This window comes from Hemicordylus capensis, chromosome 5, assembly GCF_027244095.1.
Source record: "Hemicordylus capensis ecotype Gifberg chromosome 5, rHemCap1.1.pri, whole genome shotgun sequence".
Classification (NCBI taxonomy): Eukaryota; Metazoa; Chordata; class Lepidosauria; order Squamata; family Cordylidae; genus Hemicordylus; species Hemicordylus capensis.
Genome location: NC_069661.1, coordinates 122,810,251 through 122,835,026, shown reverse-complemented (window position 1 = coordinate 122,835,026; position 24,776 = coordinate 122,810,251). Strand labels below are relative to the sequence as shown.

General features: G+C 41.6%; 1 protein-coding gene across 17 annotated transcripts in view; it reads left to right on the top strand.

Moving 5' to 3' along the window:
• JAKMIP1 (janus kinase and microtubule interacting protein 1) overlaps positions 1-24,776 on the top strand; it is a 212,443-nt gene that overhangs the window by 80,040 nt on the left and 107,627 nt on the right. For all 17 annotated transcript variants that reach the window (XM_053251866.1, XM_053251862.1, XM_053251864.1 and 14 more), the window contains 5 exons: positions 4,785-4,913; positions 8,602-8,730; positions 10,796-10,879; positions 22,975-23,037; positions 24,092-24,190. In XM_053251866.1, the coding sequence (XP_053107841.1) occupies positions 4,785-4,913; positions 8,602-8,730; positions 10,796-10,879; positions 22,975-23,037; positions 24,092-24,190 (504 nt within the window). The remainder of the gene's footprint in view (positions 1-4,784; positions 4,914-8,601; positions 8,731-10,795; positions 10,880-22,974; positions 23,038-24,091; positions 24,191-24,776) is intronic.

Below are 24,776 nucleotides of genomic sequence, written 5' to 3'. Positions count from 1 at the left end.
TGGGAGTTGTAGTTCATCAACATCTGGAGGGCCGCAGTTTGGGGATGCCTGGGCTAGAGGTATATATACCTTTAAATATACCCTGAGGTAGTTTCCCAGCCATTTTGCTTATCCAGAGGATGGCAGATTCCATGTAAGACAAAGGTCTCTTGCCACCCAAACTTAATCACTCTGAAGGTAGCTTGTCAACAAAGGCATAGGTAAAGTTATGTTACTGTATTGGATGTGATGAATAGGACTGCTGGGCTGGCTACCTCAAGAACAGGATGTCTCCCTTCAGGTATCTAGATTACACATCTCCACTTTTGATGCGCTCATTTCCCTGAGTCCTTGCCAGCTAATTTGTTGTTTTAGAATGGATTGGGAAATCCACCGATTATCTGTGTGCCTCCCAAGGCGTGCTCCACTGTTATCTCTGGGAAAGGGAGGATTCCTTTCTTAATTAATTCACCTTTTAAAATGGGGTCTGCTTGCTGGCTATTGTCTGCTCTTGTGAAAGAGAGGGGTGGGGGGCATCCCACCCAGTCTTTGTTATTGGGGTGCATTGCCCCATGCTTTGCTCATGCTGAGTGACCCAATCTGAGTCTTATCAAACATAGGCAGGTGAAAATTTCACTATGATCCTGTAGTCTGGAGCTGGATAACCTTCCAAAGCGATATGAATAGAGGTGTGATCTCTGGGCTACCCCGAAATCGAGCTGTCTGGTAACAGTAGAAGAGATTAGAAACCTCTGGTTTGGTGCAAGGAAACAAAGCTAATGCTGAATGACAGCTCAGGATGAGTCTCGAAAGGAGGAGGCTGACCAGGTAGATACGAGTATTTGGTGAGAGGCTGGAGACAAACTACATCCACTCAGCCAGAAAGAACAACCCTGCACATGACATGGCTCTCTCCCATGAAGGTAAAGGGCCATCCTAGAGCTGGTGACAAGGGTTAGAAACAGCAGGCCTTTGCAGGTATCCTGCAGTAAAAGTGAAGAGCGATTTGTAGCACATTTATCTGGTCACATGTTTGACTGTTAAACCATGGAGGAAGGTTGGCAGGCCTCTGCCCAAAGGGGGAATACATTTTATGACAAAGCAGCAATCCTCAATAAAGTTGGATTTTGCATGGACAGCCGGAGAGAAAATGAACACGCTTGTGGGTGGCTTCCATATTTGTGGGAAGTAATATTTGCCCCAGATCATGTTGGCTAGAAATAGTGACTCTGTTTTGGGCTTTGTTTTTAACCTATGTGACTTGGCTTTGTCAGTTGGCTGTATTTGCTCTGTAGATATCTCTTGCAGTGCTCTTGTTCTCTGCTTGTGGCATATTGTAGTTTGTAGCATAAGCTGCTGGGCCTTATCAGTGGGAGATTAGATGGCCTTCATGGTTCTATTGATGCATTCCCTTGCTAGTATCTAAGCGTACCAGGTAACTGTTGCTATGTTAGTTTTCATTAGGCACTCTGTTAATTGTCATGGGATTTTTAAAAGAGTGGCATGGTGCTGACAATTAGCTCAGATCTTGAGGAGCAGTACAGAGGGTGGGACTCTTTATTTCTATATACGGTGGAGCTATGGAAAGAGGAATGTGGTTGTGTGCGTATGGCTAAACATGTTTTTCTTCTGAGCAAGCAGCTTTTTATAGTTTTACATCTCTTGATTTAAGAATAATATGTAGCTGAATACTAAACTGCATGAACTGATGAATGAAATTGGTTTTAAAAAAAAACCATTCCAACATTTCTGGCTTTCCAACGGAGTAATACTATTTGGAACCTGGAGAATTTTGGGGACTATTTGCTGTTCTGTAAATGTCACTATAATATTTTGCTGATTAGAAACAGGAAGTGTTCAGTGTCTGCAACATTAGGATGGAATACATATTTTTTGTCTTGTATTTCTCTTTTTTCATTTGTCTGTGTGCTCTGGTGTGCCTATATTTTTCTGGCTGCCAAGAAATGACTTACAAGCATGAAGGTAAGGAGCTTTTGGTTATTTGTTCATATTCTTGTGTTGATGAATTCAGTTTAAGTTTCCTCTTTCCTTTTTCCATTTTGGTTAATTAAGTGGAAATAAGAGATTATTTTCTACACAGCTTAACTCCCAGCCCTTTAATAGCTTTGAAAAACCACGGACGTTCTGTTGGAATACATCAATCACAGGTTGGAATTGCTGATAAAGGGTCTACTATTGTTTGGATAGGGAAATAAACTAGTGCCTATTAATAATGGATATCATTCCTCCACTCATAGAAATATAAAGAAACTAAAGAGACAAAAATATCAAAACCTGAGAGATTTTAAAACAAATAAAACTTAGTGCGAGGGAGTGAGGTCAATTGTTCTGTCAGTTTCTGGAAAGTATCGTTGTGAATGTGGTATATTTCTCACACATGTTGGATGACAATGTATAACTTTGTGGGTTGAATACCTTCTGAAGTGGTGCTTTTGAAGAACAGGAGACCTTAGGATTATCCGAGCTTAATGAGACATAAAAACAACACTGCTGGATCAGGCCCAAGGCCTAACTAGTCCAGCATCTTGTTTCACATGGTGGCCCACCAAGTGCCTCTGAGACTGAGATGTATTCCCTGCCACTTAATTTATTTGACAGCTATTTGCCACAAGTTCCAGAAACATAGCTATGTTATCCTGCTGTGGAGGGAAGGGGGGGCGGGGAGAGTCTTAATGGCACCATAGATTCTTAATGTCACAATTCAGACAATTCAGACTACCAACTGAATTATGGCATAAGTTTCCATGGGCCATAATAAATGTTTGTCTTTAAGATGCTATACACTTGCTGTATTCTCCAGCCTACAGTGACATCATGCCTTGTACTTTTTGAAAGTCTCTCTTCCCTTTTATCATCTATCACTAAAAACAAGTTTCTCTTTTATAACCAAATCTGTGAAGTTTCTTGATTAGGCTTTGAGGTTGTCTAACTCAGTTCTTGAGAAATAATAAAGGGGAATAAAGGGAATGTATTAAGCTTCTGCTTATTCTTTTAGTATGGATACTTCTCAGCTGGTGTAGCCAGAGAATGTAGGCAGGTACCCTGGAAATGTGAGACCAACTACCTGTGTGGTCTTGCCACTTTTCCTAGCTAATTGGAATGGCCAAAGATGAAATGGCTGGTTGAGTAAAGAAGATAATACATACCTCTTTGAGAGAAGGAGGGATATTGTTGACCTTAAAGGAAGTTGTTGTAATATCTTTATTGAAAAAGCCTTCTTTCAATCCTGTTCTGGATAATTACTGTTTCAAACAAACAATTGTTTATTTCACCTGTTTCAAATAAGCAATTTCTGGGCAAAGTGTTTGAGTATATGTTAGCAGGCCAACCCCAAGTATTTCCAGATGATACTAGACTCTTTTCAGTTTGTTTTCCATCCTCATTTTGCAATGGAGACAGACTTGGTTACCTTTAGTGGCCTTGCTTACCAGGAATGGGACAGGGAAAGCGAAACCCTGTTCTGGATTTTAAAAAATACTTTCAGCCATTGTATCCTTCTGGGCCATATGATCAGGATGGGATTAGAACGTATTGTTATGTAGTGGTCCCAGTCTTTCCTCGAAGGCAAGTCCGAGAAGTTGGTGCCAGGGGATTACTGTTAGACCTTTTGATTTATGTGGTTCTACAGAGTTAACTTCCATCTTATCCCTCATGCTATTTCATATCTACATGAAACCACTGGGGGAGGTTGTCCAGAGATTTGAGGTGCTACATCATCAGTATGCTAAATAGTGTAAACTATAAGTCTCTTTTCTGTCAGATTTCAGGGAGGCAGTAGAGATCCTGAACTGATGTCTTAGATCAGTGATGGACAAGAGTGTGCTAACAAGCTGAAACTTAATCCAGACATGATAGAAGTGCTTTTAGTTGGTAGAAAAAATTAACGGGGTTAAGTATATAGGCTAGTAAAGTAAATTAAAGTGTACTGTCAAGCTGGTGTCGACTCCTGGCGACCACAGAGCTCTGTGGTTGTCTTTGGTAGAATCCAGGAGGGATTTATATTTGCCTTGAAAAACCAGGTCTCCAGCTTGGCAGTGCTCCACAATGGCCTGCTTGTTGTGGCCAGAACTCCTACACTGGTGTGTCAGCTGCACCTTTTGGATAAGGCAGATCTAGAACTGTGGCATGTTCCTTAGTCGCAACCAAATCGGATTGCTACAACATGCTAGGGCTGCCTTTGGCTAGAGAGAGTCAAATGTTTAATCGTTCATCTTTTTGATGAATTTCATGGTTTTGCGGGGTGGTTCTTGCCAGTTCTTGGTGGCTAGGGTCCACAGAGTGGGGGACGAACAAAAGCAAAGTGAAGTACAAGCAAACACTTTTTGGGTGGGGTTTCCCTGTATGTGGATGGAAAATCAGGGTACAAATATTTTGAATAAATAAATACATAAATGTTGTGTTTGAGTTTACATACCTGGGTTGAATTAGCAAAAAAACTTACCAGGATTATAACATTTGCCTTTCTGTTATAGCTTTAATAAAGGAGCTGTCATTGGTAGGGTTACTCCGATTAATGTTGCTTATATTAGGAATCCCGAATTCTTTAGTTCCTGGTCAGGAATTAAATTGTTAGTACTGAGATAGTAGTAATTGAAAGTAACTGAGATGCAGTAATTATGTATGAAGAGGACTTTTGCAATCAGGTGTTATGCTGGATGCCAGATTTGGTCCTTGGACAACCATCCGCTTATTTCTAACAAGGACAGGAAATAAAGGCTTTCTGACATGTATAACACTGTAATATCTACCCTGTTGGTGACAAAGAACCTTTGTCTTAATTGCAGAGGCATGTTGTAGAGACATTTTTTGGATTTGATGAAGAATCTGTTGATTCAGAAACATCATCGGTAACTTCCTATAACACAGATAAGACAGACAGGACTCCAGCTACACCAGAAGAGGACTTGGAAGATGTAAGCACCTGTGCATTTGCTTAAATCTTGATATAATATATACAGTGGATGGCACTCTACCAAGTTTTAGTTGTTTTCAGTTTCTCCTATTCCTTCAAACTTTGTTTCCTAAGTCACTTCATTTTTGAAAATTGTTTGCTGTTTGGGACTTGCATGCTATTTCACTTATGTTTTCCTGTCTGTGCTCAATAAGATACCTATTTTAAGCATGCTGTGCTACTATTTCAGAATCCTCAGATACTAGGATTCCATGGAAGTGTAATGTGTGAATATGTCATGCCATCTTATAGCTTCTCTACCAGCACATGTACTCTGCTTTGAAATACTTTTTTTCCACTGGCTGGTAGATACACAACAAATGTATACAACACATTCAACTTTTACAGAAAACTAGGCATTCCCCTGTTAATTCTTACTTGTGCTCTTATTTTATCCTATTGCTTTATTCTTCAACTTCATTCCTTTTTCTGTTCATTTTTCTCGCTCTGTCCTACGTTTTCCATTGTCATTATGTATATCACCATACAAAAACCATACCAAGAATTCACTTCTTATTCTGGTTTGGAGACAAAATATGGTTGCTTCTAACCTAGCTGTTTTCTCTGGAATTACTGTTCATGTTCATTCCTCTTCTTCTTTTTAAATGGGAAATCCAGACAATGTCATTTCAAATTGCTGTTCCAGATGTTTTCTTGTCCTGCATTTCCTCCCTAGACCTGATTTGTGGCTTTTGGGGGCAAGTGGGTAATACAATACAGTTACAACACCAGCCAGTCAGCACTTAATTAGGAATTAATTAAATCAATTCCTAATTAATTAATAAAAAGGAATTAATTAAATCAATTCCTTGCATGTTTTGGTCTTCTTATTGTTTCCTGTTGAGTTTAGTTGGGAGATTAGTGGTGAATTGTTCATTAATTAGTCTTCATCTGTTACCTGCTTGAGGAAAGGGGCTTTAATGGCAGGTTCTCTTTCATTAATATATTTTAATAGTGAAATAGCACTATTTTATTTATATATTTATTTAACACATGTTTATACCACCCCATATGCAAGGCCCTGGACGGTTCACTATCTAAAAATAAAACAATTAGCCCAAAGAAGAAGTTGTTAGTAGGTGCTCAGCAGGTTCTTCTGTTGTTCCTCTGTTGGTTTTGCTCTGTTCCAGCAGAACAAACACCAGCTTGGTGTGTGCGTGTTTTAGATTAGGAAAACAACATGGAGTTTAAGCACTCTCTTTCCCAGTACCTCTGCTCCAATCCAGTTTCCCCCCCTACAATCTGCTTTAAATGTATGAATGTGAAATAAATATGTTGGGAGAGCTGGATCACAGGTTTCCCACACAAGATTTAATTTTGCTCTTATTTGCTGATAGAGAAAATAGAAAGTGCCAGGAAAACTAGAACTTGAACCATGAATTGTCATGGTTTTTACCAGGCCAACATTGGTGGTGTGGTTGTGGGTGGGGGGTGGGGGCAGGGGCGTAGCAACGTTGGAGTGGGCCCAGAGACAAGATTTTTAAATGGGCCACCCCCTCACTGAAGCTCAGCTCATGAAGTAAACAAATCTTAAATGAGGCTGAATAGTGGTAACAAAAAGCATAGTAAAATTTATCCTAAATTGTTTTTTAAAAGGTTTTGTAAATTGTGTACGATGCAAGTCATTTAATGGTACTAGAGAAAGACATGCTGTTCTGGTAGTTCCAGGTCTTAACACCCACATCAATTTCGGAGGATGAATACAACTGAAGGAAGCCCGGGCTGGGGGAGTCAGTCATGTGACTGGCCTCTGGGGGCCCCCCCAAGGCAGTGGGCCCTCCGACAACTGTCTCCCCTTGCCCTATTATAATTACGCCCCTGGGTGGGGGGTGGGTCTGTTCTTTAACACAGAAGTTAGTGATGGGCAGGAAACAACATTATAGGAGGAAGATGGTTATTACTAGGGATGTGCAAAAAATATCGGGCACAGATCAATCTGTGCCCGAAACGAGCAATTTCGGGTGATTTGGGTCTGAACCAATATGTCCCCCGATATTTTTCGGGGCCAAGCCGAATCACCCCTGATTCGTGCCCGAAAAATTCGGGTGATTCGGGATGACGTCTGTTTGAATTTCCCGCCTTTTTGCCTCCATTGATTTGAATGCAAAAAGGTCTGATGTGACGTCAGCTTGAATTTCAGGTCCCAGGGGCAAAATAGTGGGGTGGGGTGGTAGTGCCTAATGGATGGAGGCTACCACCCAAATTTCAGGGGAATTGGGCAAAGGGCTGAGTTGGGGGGAATTTTTCAGAGGTATTCTGAGTGTGGATTCTATGATAGCAAATTAGAGTGGATTCATGGTGTTTAATTGAAAATCTCATTAGCTATCATAGAATCCACACTCAGAATACCTCTGAAACAACAGAACCCTGTACCCCATGGGTTAGAAACCCATGGGGGTGGTTGGCACCCTATGTGCACTACACTACCACTCGCTCTGGGCCACCCCAGCACCCCCCCAAGTGCACTTATGGGGCTGCTGAAAGCTCCATGTATACCGTATGAGGAAGAACCTTAAAGACGCGTAAATTTTAACAATTCCCCAAAAATCAGCCCTCTGCCCAAATCCTTTGAAAAAATTCAGGTAGCTTCCTTGACCCTACCTGGCACTACCACCAACCCCACACTGCTCTAGGCCACCCCTTTGCCCCCCGCGTGAAGCTATAGATTTCGTGACACCTCAATGCTTCTCTATGGGGAAAAACCTTAAAGACGCATAAACTTCAACAATTCCCCAAAAATCAGCCCTCTGCCCAATCACTCTGAAATTGGGGTGGTAGACTCCACCCATTAGGCACTACCACCCCACCCCACTCTTTTTGCCCTGATCCCACGCTATGCCCCCGATCTGCCCCAAAGACACAAAAACTTCAAAAATTCCCCAAAAATCAGCCCTTTGCCCAATTCCCCTGAAATTTGGGTGGTAGCCTCCAACCATTGGGCACTACCACCCCACCCCATTATTTTGCCCCTGGGACCCATTTTTCTTACCCGAATCGATTCAGATTCGGATTCAGATTTAATCCGAATCCGAACCGAATCCGGTGATTCGGGTAGCCCAGATTCGGGCACAGAACAGAACGGGGGCGATTCGGTTCAGGTCCCGAACCGAATCACCGAAAACCCAAATTGCACACCCCTAGTTATTACTGATATAATATTGGAAGCACAAATGTATTCTTCCTCAAGTTTCTAGAAAGACCTTGTCCCCTTTTATGAATCAAATTCTTAAGAAAAATATTTAAGCTTTAATTGTTATACCAGGAAGACTTCTCTGTGGTGTCAGCTTTTTATTTCTGAAACCACTGCTAACCTTGTTTTCAGCTTGTTGCCACCTTCATATTTGCAACAACAGGACTAGGCAGGGAAGTGGCAGTCCTTTCATTAACTGCTGGAATGCACCAACCTTATATCCCAGATGGTATTGAACTACAGCTCCCATCATCCTCAGCGCAATGGTCCAACAACATCTGGAGACCCAAAGTTAGGAACCCTTCTTGTAAGGGCTATCGCTGGAATGTCCTATCCTCCTTTCATAATTTCCTTCTTTATGTAATTCTTTTTCTTTTTAAATAGTAAATAACATAACAACAAACTATTAAACATATTTGCAATGCCAGAAGAAAACAATGTCTTTATAATCTATTTAAAGAACACACCTAAAGAAGAAGCTGACTTGCGGTTCTGTCAACTAACCAGAGAATATCAAGCTTTGCAAAGGGCATATGCGTTGCTGCAAGAACAGGTCGGGGGAACCCTGGATGCAGAAAGAGAAGCAAGGGTAACTTTTTACTTTGGTTTTGCAAACAAATACAGCTTCTCTGAGTTAATTTGGCATATACACAGTTGTCTAGGGACTAGTGCATATAATAGTTTGCCTACTTCTACCATTGTACATGATTGAATGATGCCTGATTTCTATTACTCTAAATTTCTCCTTTAATTGTACTTGTTTTATATAGTCACCATGGGCATAATCACTTGAGACTTCTTAGGAAATACTTTGGTGGCTCCAGACTTCCAGTCTGAAGATTCAGTAGATTCCAGAGATGGACATACCCCAATTTCCCAATTATCATATAGTTCTTCCCCCTTTAATAACAGCCTCCATCTATAGTGCATATAATTATTTATTTATATAACTATTTATCATATTTTATACCACCTGGTACATACATTTTATACCACCTGGTACATACAAGGAGGGGCATTTTTTTTTAACAAGTGATAACTATTTCACAGAGCTGCTACTTTCTTTGTTCCTTGGCCATATACTCCCACCTCTCCTTTCCCTAAACCAATGGGCTCAAGTCAGCTGATCTGCCTGCCTCTGCAGCTTAGTGTACCATGTACTGTAGAATATAAGTGCAAGCAGTTCCTAACCCTCCCAGCAAGAGAACGGTTTCCTGTTTCTTGCCAAGGCACGTTATATAATTTGTACTAGCTAGCAATAGCTTTCCTAGGCAAGCTGGTCAAATAAAGGGGGAAGAGAAAGAAGTCCAAGTCTGGTGGTGCTTATAATAAATGAAAACAATGATTTCCCTCCATTTTATTTTCAACGTTGGTGCTATGTAGAATACATAGGGATCTATAATAACATGAGAAATGCAGTATTTTGGGTCCAAACCTGTTATTATGTTTTAAATAGTGCTTTTCAGCCAAAAAAAGGTTCATAGAGGGGTTTACATGGGAGGAAGGGAATACTAAAAAGAAGTTGGCTCCTTGTCCCTAAAGGGCTCACAGTCTAAAAAGTAACTCAACGTAGACACCAGAAATAGCCACTGGAGGAAATGCTGTGCTGGGCCTGCATAAGGACAGTTGCTCTCCCCCTGCTAAATATAAGAGAGCCATCACTTTAAAATATGCCTTTTGCCCAGTTAATAGGGGTGGAACCATTGTGTGAGTTGTAATGCAAATTGGGGGTGATCTGGTAAGTACTAAAGAGCTTTTTTCCAGGTAAACAGCAGCTAGATCAGAAACAATGGTGGAGGATAGGGTTAAAGGCTGCCTCCCACTACTGTGGTTGGAATTTTTGGTAATTAGTTTTTTTGGTAATTGGTTTTTTGGAGAGGAGAGCTGGTCTTGTGGTAGCAAGCATGAGTGGTCCCCTTAGCTAAGCAGGGTCTGTCCTGGTTGCATATGAATGGGAGACTAGAAGTGTGAGCACTGTAAGATATTCCCCTCAGGGGATGGAGCAGCTCTGGGAAGAGCAGAAGGTTTCAAGTTCCCTCCCTGGCAGCATCTCCAAGATAGGGCTGAGAGAGGTTCCTGTCTGCAACCTTGAAGAAGCTGCTGCCAGTCTGTGAAGACAATACTCTGCTAGATAGACCAATGGTCTGACTCAGTATATGGCAGCTTACTATGTTCCTATGTAATCCATTGTGGGGGAGGGACATGATTCAGCTGCTATGGGTTAAGAAAAACTACCAGGTTAAATAATGCTTTGAACTGACATTTTGTGTGGTTTGGCCCTTAGTCTCAGGCCTTCTTAGCTTCTTGAAATCTGCCCAGCTGAAAAATTGTAGTGGAAGTTCTAGTCCCAGCACCTTTCCAGTTAAATGCGATGGGACCAATTTGTGTTTCTGATACTTTCTCTATGCTATGATAACTGTTACTATCACATCCTCACTACTTTCTGAATGCCAAATCCAACAGAATTTATTGAGTGACAACTTAGTGAAGAACAGTTGAGCCTTACTGTTGTGTGCTGGCTAGATTGTAGCTGCGGGTAGAGGACTGGAAATGCTGAATTCTTGAAATCATGTTTTTTGTGCACAAAAACAGAGTATAGGAAGTATCTCTGATATCCACATTGTCAACATGAGTTCTTTAAACTCCCTTTTCAGACACGTGAACAACTGCAGGCTGATCTTCTCAGGTGCCAAGCAAAAATTGAAGACCTGGAGAAAGCTCTGATTGAGAGAGGGCAGGTAAAAGGCTCCCTTCATGCTAACTCTCACTCCATTCTCTCTTTTGCATGCAGTGCTGCCCTTATCATCTTCATTGCTTCCTGGTACATTTGTGTGTCTGATGTACATTAAGCTGATGTTCTATCACTGGAAAAATGTTTGCTAAAGATTAAATATATTTTTTAAATAATATATATTATATTATATTAAATAATTGAATAGCTTAGGTTGCAATCCTGAGCAAACTTACTTGAAAGTATGTCCCCTGGAATTTAGTAGGATCAAACTGCATGTCTTATAGAAAGTATTTAAGCATGTTTTGCAGACTCAGGACATTTCACTATAGCTTTCTTTTTATTGCCTTTTTGGCAACATCGTGCTAGGAGGTTTACTGCCAGAGTTTGACAAAAGGTGTAGCTTTATTGCAAGATAACTTCTCCCATATAGGGAAATATGCCTTTGATTGCTGTGTATCCCAAGAGATCTAGTTCTGCCTGGGATGACTACCAGACTAGATCAATCATGTGGTGTGCTTGATTACGGGCGGATGAGGCCAATCTGGATGAGGCCTACAGTTCCTATTTAAGAAAAAAACCTCAGACATGCCAGGCCCAGTGTCAGGCTTGAGATAACATGTAGTTTGGCCTTGTGTACTTGCAGCTAGAAGCCACCTAATGGTGCAGCGGGGAAATGACTTGATTAGTAAGCCAGAGGTTGCCGGTTTGAATTCCCGCTGGTATGTTTCCCAGACTATGGGAAACACCTATATCGGGCTGAAAGGCATCTTCTCATACTGTGCATGAGATAGCAATGGTAAACCCCTCTTTTATTCTACCAAAGACAACTACAGGGCTCTGTGGTCACCAGGAGTTGACACCGACTTGATGGCACACTTTACCTTACTTGCAGCTAGAGACTTCCCCAGCAGTGCAGCATGTGTGGGGAGGCAGGATCAATTTTCATGAATCTCTCCAGCATTCAGAAGTGTTCTTTGCCTTCCAGAAATATGTCCCTGAGGGTCATGCAGCTCTCAGAGACATATTTCCTGGCACAGAGCATTTCTGGAGGTCAGTGAAAATCACAACACCCCCACCCCCCGGCAGTGTGGTCTTCTGCTAAGGAAGCATTTGGCTGCATCAAATGCTATCTCTGTGATGATAGAACTCCTGCTCTGTCCTCAGTCCGCTGCTCTGGATGTCAGCCAGTGTTTAGTTCTCATGAGGCTCTTGTGAAGTGATCATCATAATGTACTGGGATGCAGATGTTAGGTTGGAACTGGATATCTATGTAAATTGTACAGAATCTAATCAATGATATAAAAGGTCAGATGAGAATCTTGTCATGTCAATTTTATTATTTTACACCAAAGGATCATAACAATCCGATACGTATAACCATATAATTACTGGAATCCTGTGATTAAAATAATCAGTTCTAACAGAACATTTCCACATATATGTAATGGAATCACTTCAAAATCCTTTCTTGACCACAAATGTTTTGGAAGAGGACCTTCGTGAGTGAAGTCAGAATAAGATATAAAACATTATTTTAAATCCCTATTCTCGGCTCCATTTCCTCCCAACCTCTCTCCCCATATCACCACATCCCTTCCAAACCTCTACCAGAGTTCTGTGCTACTTTTGTGCCACTTTACATCACAAACCCTGAGTTTTGTGCCGCCTTGTTTTGGGATGTAATGGGCATCTCAAATTGGAGTCCCAAATAAATATTCCTGAAAAAGCATAATTTCATATCCTCTCAAAACAAGTTGAGGATCCCTTCAAAAACCCCACTAGAGTTTTGAACTCACTTTGTGCCTTTTTGTGCCTCACATCCTGAGCGTTGTGCCGCTTCATTTAGGGGTATAACAAGAATCTCAAACTGGAGTCCCAAGGAAATGCTCCTCCTGACCCCATATCCCCTCCAAATCTCTATCAGTTTTGTGCGAATTTTGTGCCACCTCATTTCGGGGCATAATGGGCATCTCAGATTGGGGTCCCAAGGAAATGCTCCTGAAAAAGCATAATTTCATATTATCTCAAAACCATACAAGGGAAGGTTCTATCAAAATCATCCTACAAACTTGAAGAGAAAAGGGACTGGGGATGAAAAGGAGCAAGCAAGCAAGCAGAAAATGACCACGGAAAACATGTCTACAACTGCTCTACAGAGCATTGATGCAAATGTTCTGATATGTTTTGGTGACCTTGAACCAAGTAATCTACCTACTGCAAATGCTCTGTGTATAGCAAAGTGCAAAGCAATGAAGGGAAGTGGTCTGTAGTTGTCTGCATGATGACTCCATACAAGCTGCTGTCCTTGCAATGGACACAGTAGAGTGTCATGTGCTAAATGTGAGATACCACAGCTCTGCTCAAATCCATGTTTACAACTAATACTGCAAGACTTCAAAGACTCCCAGTATGAGTATTGATGCAAGAGGAGGATTGGTTAGAAAAGTTGAGAGGAAAGCCAATGGTATGAAATCAGGACGCTCATATCTGTACAATGCTGTTGTTTAAAATCCTGGCACTAAAAAAAATCTATCCAGTGTGCAGTTTGCTTTCAGAACAACATGATACCGAGACCAGCCACGAGGGCGTAGTTTAGCTCCCAACGGGGCTGCTCTTGGGCCACCAAAATTGTCTGCTTGCTGCATTTGAAATGATGTTGCACACATGATCAACCTAATGGCAAAATGGCCTAGCCAGCAAAGGCAGCATCACAGAATCGTCAGTTCTACCCGAGAAGTATGTCTCAAGTTGTACAATCATAAGATATTAAGGATGTGGAGGCGCTGCTGAAACACATCATAATTGTTGCACTGAGTGAGAGGACAAGGCCACAGGACAACCTACAGAATGTGGATTAAGCAAAAATATACTGCTGCATAGAATAGGAAGAATTCGTTCTCAAGGAGTTACAAAGGAAGAAGAATGCAGCAAAGGATCGTGCCGCACTGATTCAACAGAGAAGTGCTATGTGAATGCTTTCATATGCATGGTAGAGAATATAAAGCAAACCGTCAGTATCAAAAGCGCTTGAGGGTACAGGGGCTACCGGAAATTGCTTCCCAACCTAGTGGTTAGACTACCGGACAAGGACCGGGGAGATCTGAGTTCAAATCCCCATTCAGCCATGATACTAGCTCGGTGACTCTAGGCCAGTCACTTCTCTCTCAGCCTAACCTACTTCACAGGGTTGTTGTGAAAGAGAAACTTAAGTATGTAGTACACCGCTCTGGGCTACTTGGAGGAAGAGCAGGATATAAATGTAATAATAATAACAACAACAACAACAAAAAGCAGCTTTACTGGGAACAGCCTATATTCTGCGACGATATCTATAACAATTGACAATAAAATTCAGTCATCCCAGGTCCTTGGGAAGGACTCGATGTCTGGATAAAACAAACCAGTCAATAACACCTGTCTGACTGTGTAAACAAGAAATAATAATAACTAGTGGTTCCAGGCACAGAGAATCTGTGCCTCTAGTTGGGCTCTGCCCGGGCCCACCACCGTCGCCCGCGGCTCCGGCCGGGCCCGCCGCCGCCTCGCCCGGCTTCCCTCGCCGCCTCCTCCAGCCGGGCCCTCCGCTGCCTCCTGCGTCCCCCGGGCTCCGGCTTCCCCCACCGCCGCCTCCTCCTCCCGGCTTCCCCCGCCTCCTCCTCCCTGCTTCCCCCGCCACCGCCTCCTCCTCCCGGCCGGGCCTGCCGCCGCCTCGCCCAGCTTCCCCCGCCGCCTCCTCACCTCGCCCGGCCAGGCCCGGCGCCTCGGCTCCTTGGCCTGTCCCCGTCGCTGCCAGGCCAGGCACACCAGCAGCCATGGCCGCCGCCACTGTTCTCCTGGGTGTGCCGCCAGGACCAATCAGGCGCCCCCGCAGCCCAGCCAATCAGCTGGGCTGCCGGGACGCATTTTTCCTGGGCACACCCAGGAGAATTATATATATAGATAATAATTATTGTTGTTATTAAAGTCTCGCATCCGATTTCATTATGAACAGGTATGATGGTCCCATTCTATGGGTATGGTGCTGTTACAGCTAGTAGTGTTTCAAGTGAGACTTATTTCAAGGACTTCAAGTGCAGAGTTGTTCAACACAAGACCCTGCCTTTGCATCTGGATGACTTTGTTTTGCCAACACATTCAATCACTGGAGGGTACCGTGAAGCTTGCTGCTGCAATGACTAATGCCTCGGTGATCAGTGAAGATGATGCTAAAGAAACTGATTGCCTGGCTACACGTCCCTGTTTCCTTTACCCAGCCTGGCTAGGCTTATTGGGTATGGCCCCAGAGCAGGGACAGGGAGGGGGCTGAGTGGCACTCTGTGCCTCCTCTGTCCCAGGCTGCTTGCGCCTTGTGTCTGCCCCTCTCTGGGGGCCCCGGACACTCTTCACCAGCCAGCCTCTCATCCCCGTCCAGCTCCTCATATGCCTCTTCACAGGCTATGCATCTCAGCCCTATCTTGGAGATGCTGTGGCTCAGTTTCCCCTGAGGGGGGAATCTCTTACTGTGCTCACACTTCGTCTCCCATTCAAATGCAACCAGGGTGGACACTGCTTAGCTAAGGAGACAATTCATTCTTGCTACCACAAGTCAAGCTCTCCTCTCCTGTGAGCCCTTTGTGGGACAGAGATCCATCTCATTTATTTATTATTTCTCTGTGTAAACCGCCCTGAGCCATTTTTGGAAGGGCAGTATAGAAATCGAATGAATAAATAATAAAAATGGGAATAGAAATAAAATGAAATCAATTCTAGTTAATAAGACGATGGCCATTTTTAAAAACACGTGTGCTTTTGATTCACTTGTACAAATAATCTGTGTGGCATATTGTGACAGTGAAAGATACAAGGAGTTTGTTCAGTGCACTAATGTCTTTACTTTAAGTAGCTTAGCAGCAAACATCATAAGGAAAGAGATATCTGCACAAGTATACAAAACAAGGGCCATTGCTCTTGAGAGCATTATGTGGCATATAATGTGGCAAATCTGAGAGCATTATGTGGCATATTGCTGAAGACACAATAATATATGAGCAATGATATAATGATCTGAGCAACAAGAAATCAGTATCCAGTAGAAGCAAGGAAATAATTTGCCATCTGCTAATTTACAATACATAGAAGTTATGACATCACTCATAGAGCAGAAAAACTTTCTCTCATACAGAACATATATTTCCTTCACCATAAACAGCATATTCCTGAAGGCTTACTGTTCATTTTTAAATGTTTTACTGTTTTACCTGTTTTACCGTTAATTTTACATATTTATTAACATACAGTTTATGACTATTTTCTCTGCATTTCCAAACAAATATTTTGTGTGGTGGTGGTGGTGTTAGAAAAATTTCACTACTCAGTGATGGGCTCCAAAGCATTTTCATAGCATTCCAAAGAGGTCCCAACATAAGCTTCTTCTAGCTTCTGACTGAAATGTGCACCAAAAAGTCTGTTCCCTCAGATCTAGTGACTGTATTCAGCTGTGTACATTCAAAGAGGAAGGTCGAGTAAGTTTGCAAGAGTTTCATTCTGTTCCTGAACCAGTATTAGGCATATCTTAATGAAAGTATTTGTAAGATAATTTGGGCTCCAAAGTTATGTACATCCCTTTATTGACATTTGGACTAATACCAGTATCAGTGTGTGCACTTGATACCAGCTGCACACATTAAGAATTAAATAGATGTGTATGTCTATATGCTGGAGAAGACTTTTGAGGATACCATGGACAGCCAGGAAAACAAGCAAATGGATCATAGAACAAATCAGTCCAGAATTTTCACTCGAGACACAAATGGCGAGGCTCAAACTATCATACTTAGGACACATTATGCAAAAACCCAGCTACCTTGAGAAGTCCATAATGCTGGGAAAAGTTGAAGGAAAGAGAAGAAGAAGATGACCAGCAGCAAGGTGGATGGACTCGATTGCAAAAGCAATGAATGCATCACTGAGAAACTTTAAAGGCCAAGTTGAAGACAGATCATCCTGGAGAGAATCTATCTATGTGGACCCTAAGAGTTGACACCAACTTGACGGCACTCAATCAGTCAGTCAACCAATCAATCAATGTCTTTATGCATGTTTACACTTTTTTATCAGGTAAATTCAGCAGTTCAGTTATGCTATGGTTTCTAGTGTGTAAGTTATGTATTGCTTAACCAATCTCAACAATCTGTTGAAGTGGCAGTATAGCTATGCACCAAAAAATAATTAAAGACCCAGTAAACTGAGAGAGTGAACCAACATTAATTTATATCACACTGCTAAAATGTTACATTACTTTGCTTTTCTCTCTCACTGTGCTTACAGATAAGCCTGATCTGGTAAGGTTATTGGTGGGATATGACGATTTTAGTTCTTTGGGATTTTGACCTAGGAAATGTTGTTTCCCATTAAAATGGTGTTTCCCATTCAATTTTGGGAGTATGATCAAATTGAAATGTTGTTACACCATTACATGAGGCAGCACAAAACTTGGGGCTTGTGGCACAAGATGGCGCAACATGGAGCATTTCCTTGGGACTCCAATTTGAGATTACAATTACATCTCGAAATGAGGTGGCACAAAACTTGTGGCTTGTGGCACTAAATGAGCACAAAAACTCTGGTTGAGGTTTTGAGGAGATACAACAATGATCTGAAAATATTCATTTTCAGGAGACTTTCCTTAGAACCCCAATTTTAGATGTTTGTCATGCCCCCAAACAAGGCGGTACAAATCTCGGGGCTTTTTGCACAAAACTCTGGTAGAGGTTTGGAGGGGATATGGTGATGTTTAATTTTTTGGGGTCAGGAGTAAATGGAGTTCCTATTCATAGTATATCAGATCTACATCATTGCTAATCACAGGGTAACCCCTCAAAATACGCAAGGCTAAGAAATGGATCTAGTGTAAATGCCTCCATCAGAAACCATCTTTGATATCAATTCATTTAGAAACCTGAGCCATTCATAGTCGTTTACTGTCTTCTTTGAGATCATTGGTCTAGGCATCTAGTTTTATATAAGCACAGGAGCAGTATCCCAAAAGTTCAGTCCAAGAACAAGACAAAAGGTGCCCATCAACATAAGAAGAGCCTTGCTGGATCAGTTCAAAGGTCCATCAGCTCTAGCATGCTGCTTCCAGAGTGACCATCCAAATGCCTCCAAGAAGCCGCAAACAATATATGAAGGCAATAGCCTTTCTCTGTTGTTGTGGCTCCTCAGCAACTGGGATTCAGAGACATACTGTCTATGAATCTGGAGGTCCCATATAGCCATAGATAAATCTCATCTCCATGACTTTGTCTTACACCCATTTGAAGCTATCTAAACTCGTGGCAGTGGTGTAGTGAGTACTCAAAGGGCCTGTGTTCAAGACCCCTGGCACATGGTTGCATCCCAGCAGCATGCAGAATGGGGCACAAGAGTCCTATCAACACCCAGAACTCCACCCAGCAAAGATGTCCACTATGCCACATCTACTTTGAGCCACTTACTGAAATGACAGAGAGGCTCATATCCAGGCTAGGAATAGTACTGGGCCTACGAAAGTATTGGAGACTACTGTGGTTCCAAGTTCCCTCCCTAGCATCTTCAAGATAGGGCTGAGAGAGATTACTGGCTGCAACCTTTGAGAAGCTGCTTCCAATCTGTGTAGACAATACTGAGCTAGATGGACCAATGGTCTGACTCAGTATATGGCAGCTTCCTATGTTCTTATGTTCCTATGTGCATGAACCACGGTTCGTACCACGATTCGAGCACCTTTTAGAGAGTGGGAACTTTAAGAAAGAGGAGAGCAGGTGCTCTTGGCCGCCCCATTCAGCTTCCTGCTGGGGCGGTATGTTCCCCAAGCACCCCTGCGCGATGCCAGCATGCACAGGTGCCATTTGTGTGGTCAACGTCGTGTCGATGACCACGCAAATGGCACCCACTCATGCACAGATGCCATGTGTATGCTGGTGCCACACAGGAGTACTTGGGACGTGTGTTGCCCAGCAGGAAACTTCTTGGGGCAGTGGAGAGCAGGTAAGGATTTACTCACCTCTTTCTTAAAGTTCCCACTCCCAAAAGGTGCTCGAACTGCATTTGTGCACACCCTTATTATCAAGCACAAATTAACCATATTGGTTGTGGTTTCAGCTTTGCTTCCTTCAGGATGATAAGACATAAACTTGAATGTTCCTTTTATAAAAACAAGTTGGCTTTGACTCCTTGCTGTTTTCTTTATTTATAAATGACCTTCCATGTTTGCAGTCAAATGGTATATGTGCTATAAAGAACTAACAGAAATATGAAACTACTGTACTAGCTATCTACCAAACCATAAAATTCTTAACACATGAATCAGAAGGTGGGCTTCTTTGTGTTTACATTTTGTCCATTGGATTGGAAGTGGTTGGCTTTGGGTGAAGACAGATGGAATGTTTTTAGAGCAGTCGGGCTGCTTTGGAAGCTCTCTCTCTCCATTTTTGTCTCCAGGATCAAGGTCTGAGACATTGGGGGCGGGAGGAAGTGTTCTGCAAGTTTATAATGGGGTCAGCTGTGCATAGCACTGATTGGCTGATGCTTCTGCAGTAATAAAGAACCCTCTCTACACTTCTTGGTGAGGTTTTGCCCTGGGGAGGGGGTCCCTTTTGTTAATAAGGTGGTTAATATATGCATAAACTGCTAAACATATATAAATGCTGTTTTTTGTAAGTAAAAACAAGACAAAATACAGGCTTGAAGCATGGAAAGGTGCAAGCCTGATAAGCCAGCATTGAGTTTAGTCAGGAGAAAGTTGGATCCTCCCTATTGCTCAGGGATCTACTCTGTACTCTCTCTTTTTTCAAATTGCATTTGTCTTCACCTTTTATCTCCTACTATATTAAGCTATGGACTTGATCCTGTGTTTGTGAATGTCTCAGGCAGCCTTAAAGGGAAAACGCACACTCTTTTGTTTCTTGGAGTATGTTGCACTTTCTGTTTCTTTCACTGCAAAGATGAACTGTTAGCAGCTGTTTTTCAAAATAAATTTTGTTTTACAAACAAAAGCATTTCCTGTGCATGATGTGATTACATTAGTAAAAATATTTGTCTTGGGATAGAGCTAGAGGTATTATTTCACCCTTGGCAACCTTGGGACTATCATCATTGTTGTTTGATATTTTTAACCTAAATAGGCAGGTGACTTTCTTAAGTGCATTGAACTGGTTTAAGATTTAAAATGCTGCAATAAAGAAGCATCAATTTCTTTAAAAATAGGAATGAGCATATAATAAAATTTAAATAGTGCCCAAAGTGCTTTGCAAACATTATTTTAGTAATCCCTGCAACATTCCTATAGAGTAAGCCAGTATTATTATTTCTATATTGCAGATGGGAGACGAAAGCAGCAAGATAATGATTTGCCTAAAACTATCTTGTGACACAGCTTTTGTGTGTTCAGAAAATTCGGATTCAGACTTGACTTGATCCAAATTTGACAATATCAGATTCTATGGGCTTGGGCAATATCGGATTGGAATTTGAATTTGAATCCGAAATCCACCTTAAATTCTGATTTTCCCCATAGTGGTTAATGGAGAGATTTAAAAAAAAAAATTACCAAAACTTAATGGTTGATTCTAGAGCTTTGAAATCTGCCATACATGTGGGGAAGGAGGTCAGGGCCTCCTATAGTGAATTTGAAGAAATTAGTCAATCCTGTATGAAAGTTTTTGGGAAATGGCTAAAAATTGTGAAATATCATTTGTTTCAAGACAGAGCTTTACAAAAACTTCTGAAACTAAAAACCCTCCTTGGAGCATCATTCCATCACCATGTGGCGGAATCTGCCCTTTGCCTTCATGAAAAGGGGTTATGGCATGCCCCTTTTGCCCCCCTTTTATATTTCCAGAATGGCTGGACATATTGGTTTTCATCTGTTGTTGGCAATTTCGGATAAAATCCAAATTTTCGAATCCGAATTTGCACAGTTCTAACAGCTAAACTGGGATTTGACCAGTAATCTGATAGCAGATATAAATATTCAGCAGTTTGCTTCAGAAAAGTTCAGTATATATAAACATATTAACCCTTAAAGATGAAAAGGCTTATGGTATATGTAAGGTCTCATGGATTAGAGTCCGCTTCATAGACTGTTCTTGTGGAAAAGCTACAGCTCAGTGGTAGAACACCCCTGGTTCAATCCCTGGGACCTTCTGCTTTAATCTCCAGTTTTAATTAAAAAAAAAAAAGATGAGCTAGCATGTGATGAGAGAGGGTTTTACCTTGGACCATGGAAAGCTGCTCCTAGTCAAAGTAGTCAATGCTGGGCTAAATGGGCCAATGGCTAACTCAGTATAAGGCAACTCAAAATGTAGCCTCCAAAAACTAATGCCGTATCTGCTAGTCTTTAAGAGGCCTCTTTGTTGTTTTTCCTGTAACAGATTAACATTGTTACACCTTTGTAAATTAAACAATCCTCTACCCTGTTGAGTACAGAGTATCATCATACCTAAACAATGTATTTACATTTTTATTTAGAACTTCTATTTATATACAAGCTATAACAGTTCTTTAAAATCAGTTGCTGAGATTCTTACAAAATGCTTGTGTAATGAACCAAGTCTTGTTAGGGCAGGGGTTCTCAACCTGTGGTACTCGAAATGTTGCTGAACTACAATTCCTGTCTTCCCCAGCTACCATTTATTGTGGCTGGGATGGTGGGAGTTGTAGTTCAACAACATCTGGAGTACCACAGGTTGAGAACCCCTGCACTAGTGCAAGATTGCAGAGTTGTACTAAAAACAGCAATTGGTTGAATTGCACTGTTGCATTTTCACGTAAACGTTCCCTTTAAAACAAATTAAGCATGCTACAGGTTGTGCAACAGTTGCACAAGCATGCTAGATTTAGCATAAGCTAGCACAACAGCTTTGTGCAAGTACAAAGTCCTTTCACAAGCGCTTTGTTAGGGTGTCAGCCAATGTTTACATTTCTAATAAGTCTTTTTCACATCTTAAGAGAGGTTCCACTGTTGATTCTCAAAATACATTATTGCAATGCTTAATGATGTGGACGTCCTATACACCCCTATAGCCAGTAGCTGAACTAGTATACCAGATGAACTGGTATGGATTGGTTGAAATATTGGAGAGATTTCCTTTGGCTGATGGTCAGTTGGTTCTTCTCGATTCAACTCTCAGTGCTGGCTGAGGACAGGATTGGTAGTGTGCAATAGTTGTTGTGATAGCAGTAATTTTCATGGGGGACAACAGGAAAGCTGGTATTGTAGTAGCAAGCATGACTTGTCCCCTTAGCTAAGCAGGGTCTGCCCTGGTTGCATATGAATGGGAGACTTGAAGTGTGAGTGTGTGTGTATGTGTGTGTATGTATGTATGTGTATATGTTTATTTATTTGTTTATTTATTTCCCTCCCTCCCTCAGGGGATGGAGCTGCTCTAGGAAGAGCAGAAGGTTCCAAGTTCCCTCCCTGGCTTCTCCAAGATAGAGCTGAGAGAGAGTCCTTCCTGCAACCTTGGAGAAGCCACTGCCAGTCTGTGAAGACAATACTGAGCTAGATAGACCAATGGTCTGACTCAGTATATGGCAGCTTCCTATATTCCTATGACCATTGTGCCTCAGCATTTTGTATGCTTCTCTGAATGTCGTTGAAATTAACTTGCCAGCCTCATACTACAACCTCTGATAATGATGTCAGGTTTTTAATACCAAACATCATCTCCGACAACAAATAATCCTTTGAATTTGAGGGAATGTAGAAAAAACTCTCTAAAATGACCATTCTCTTTGAAATACCAATTTCACCTGTGTTCCTTCTGAATGAAGATTCTGGAGCTTGTTTGCACCATTCTCCCTCATATCCATTCATCTCCCTTCTTAATAAAATTACTAGACATCTAAGATCTATGAAAGAGGATAATGAGCAAGACAAGATCACCAATAATATTTCTGTTCTGCAAATTACAAGAATGTATAAGTGACTTTCATTGGGCAAAGAGTGGTTATTTAAAGGACTTTCTCTCTTTAAACGTTTTATACTTTGCATGCAGATTTGACTTTATACTTGCATTACCTTCTTGTAATGGTCCAGTGTATACATTTATTTTAATGTTGGAAATTTTTCTCTTTCAGGATTCTAAATGGATAGAAGAAAAGCAGGCATTGATCAGGATGAACCAAGAATTGCTAGAAAGGGTATGTGGAGAGCACAACAGCTGTTCATATTGCAGATTGCCATGAACTCAAATGTAAAGTGACACTGACGGTTCTTTTGCACTGATTTTTCTTTTATATGGTAAATGGAGAGTAACTGGCCCTATCCACCCCCAGCACAGTACCTCCAGTGACTGTTGCTGGTGTCTATCTTATGTTTATTTTTAGATTATGAGCCCTTTGGGGACAGGGATCCATCTTATTTATTTATTATTTCTCTATGTAAACCACCCTGAGCCATTTTTTGGAAGGGTGGTATAGAAATCGAATGAATGAATGAATAAATTGTCAGCAGGACAGTGGCTTGTGGGGTTACATACTCCGTCCCTGTTTGCCACAGCCCCGGTCCTAACAAAAACAAGGACAAAATCTGGAAATCCTCTTGCTATTTAATTTGGGGCTCTGGCAGCGGAAATAAGGGGAAATATCCCTTTCCCCTGCACTATTTACAATCCAAATCATGTCCACCACCCATCAGCTGCTGTTGCATGGGGCAAACAGCAGCTGGGGTGGGGAGGGGTGGGTGTGATCCAGATCAGGAAAACAGCACAAGTGAGGAAGATATTTTATTTCCCTGTGCTGCACTCCAATCCAGGGCTCCACCACCCTGCCCTGCAGCTGTATTTGCCCTTTTAGGGAATTCCAGGGGACCAGGTCATGGATTTCCAGACATCACATCTAGTCACACAATCAGTCAAATAATTTTTACATATGTTGCAGGTTCTATTTGTGTGTTCAGTGTATGCATGTGTTTACATGTATGTGCTCATTACAGTGCAATGTCCTACTACTCTCAAATCTCTTAAAACCTATTGCCTTTCTGCAGCCCCAAAGCATAAGTATCTGGATGATCCAAATGTGTAGGCCCACAGAAGTGACATTTCGACTCTGTATATGATAGAATGATTGCTTGCTTTATTTCAACAAGTGACTTCTTGCTGTGGTTTTCATTTATTTTGTATGCTATAAAAAGCATGCATTGAATATGCTGCATCTACTTTGGCTCTCAGTTTTGTGGTACTTTGCTGTCTCTTAGATTTACAAAATGGAGCTGGAAGAAAATCATCTGAAGAGTGAGATGCAGGATGCCAAAGACCAGAATGAGCTGCTGGAATTCCGAGTCCTAGAACTGGAAGTAAGAGATTCTCTGAGTTGTAAACTCTCAAATGGAACAGAACTTGTCTTTGAACCCAAGCTAAAATTTGTATAAAGTTCACTAGCATTTAATGCATGTGTAAGGTTTTCCTTATCCAAATCAGATATTCTGATATCTGCTGTGACATTTGGGTGATGAATATAATGCCACTGCCTTAATGTGGTTTTTCAGAGAATGCTCACTTTATGACAATGTAACATAGCTAATATGTATATTGCATATAGTTTGTTTTGCACCCAATAAAATGTTTTCTTTTTCAGTGTTTTGACTTTTTATTTGTTTCATTTCCATGACTGCTCCTTCCCTGCATGTGACATTATCTGATATGCATACTACCAACTCTGTCTCAGCTGGCATTGTTTCAATTAACACACCTCTGCACATCCTGCATTTCTGCATGAAATGAAGTCTAAGGTTATGACACATCCACCATCTCATTTTTAATATATGTTTAAGTTTACTTTCAATCAGATTTAAAAGACCAAATATCTATAGCACTTTTAAAAAGTGCCCACTTTTGAGAGAGTGCAGCAGGCACTCAGCTCTCTTGGTTGAATCACCCTGT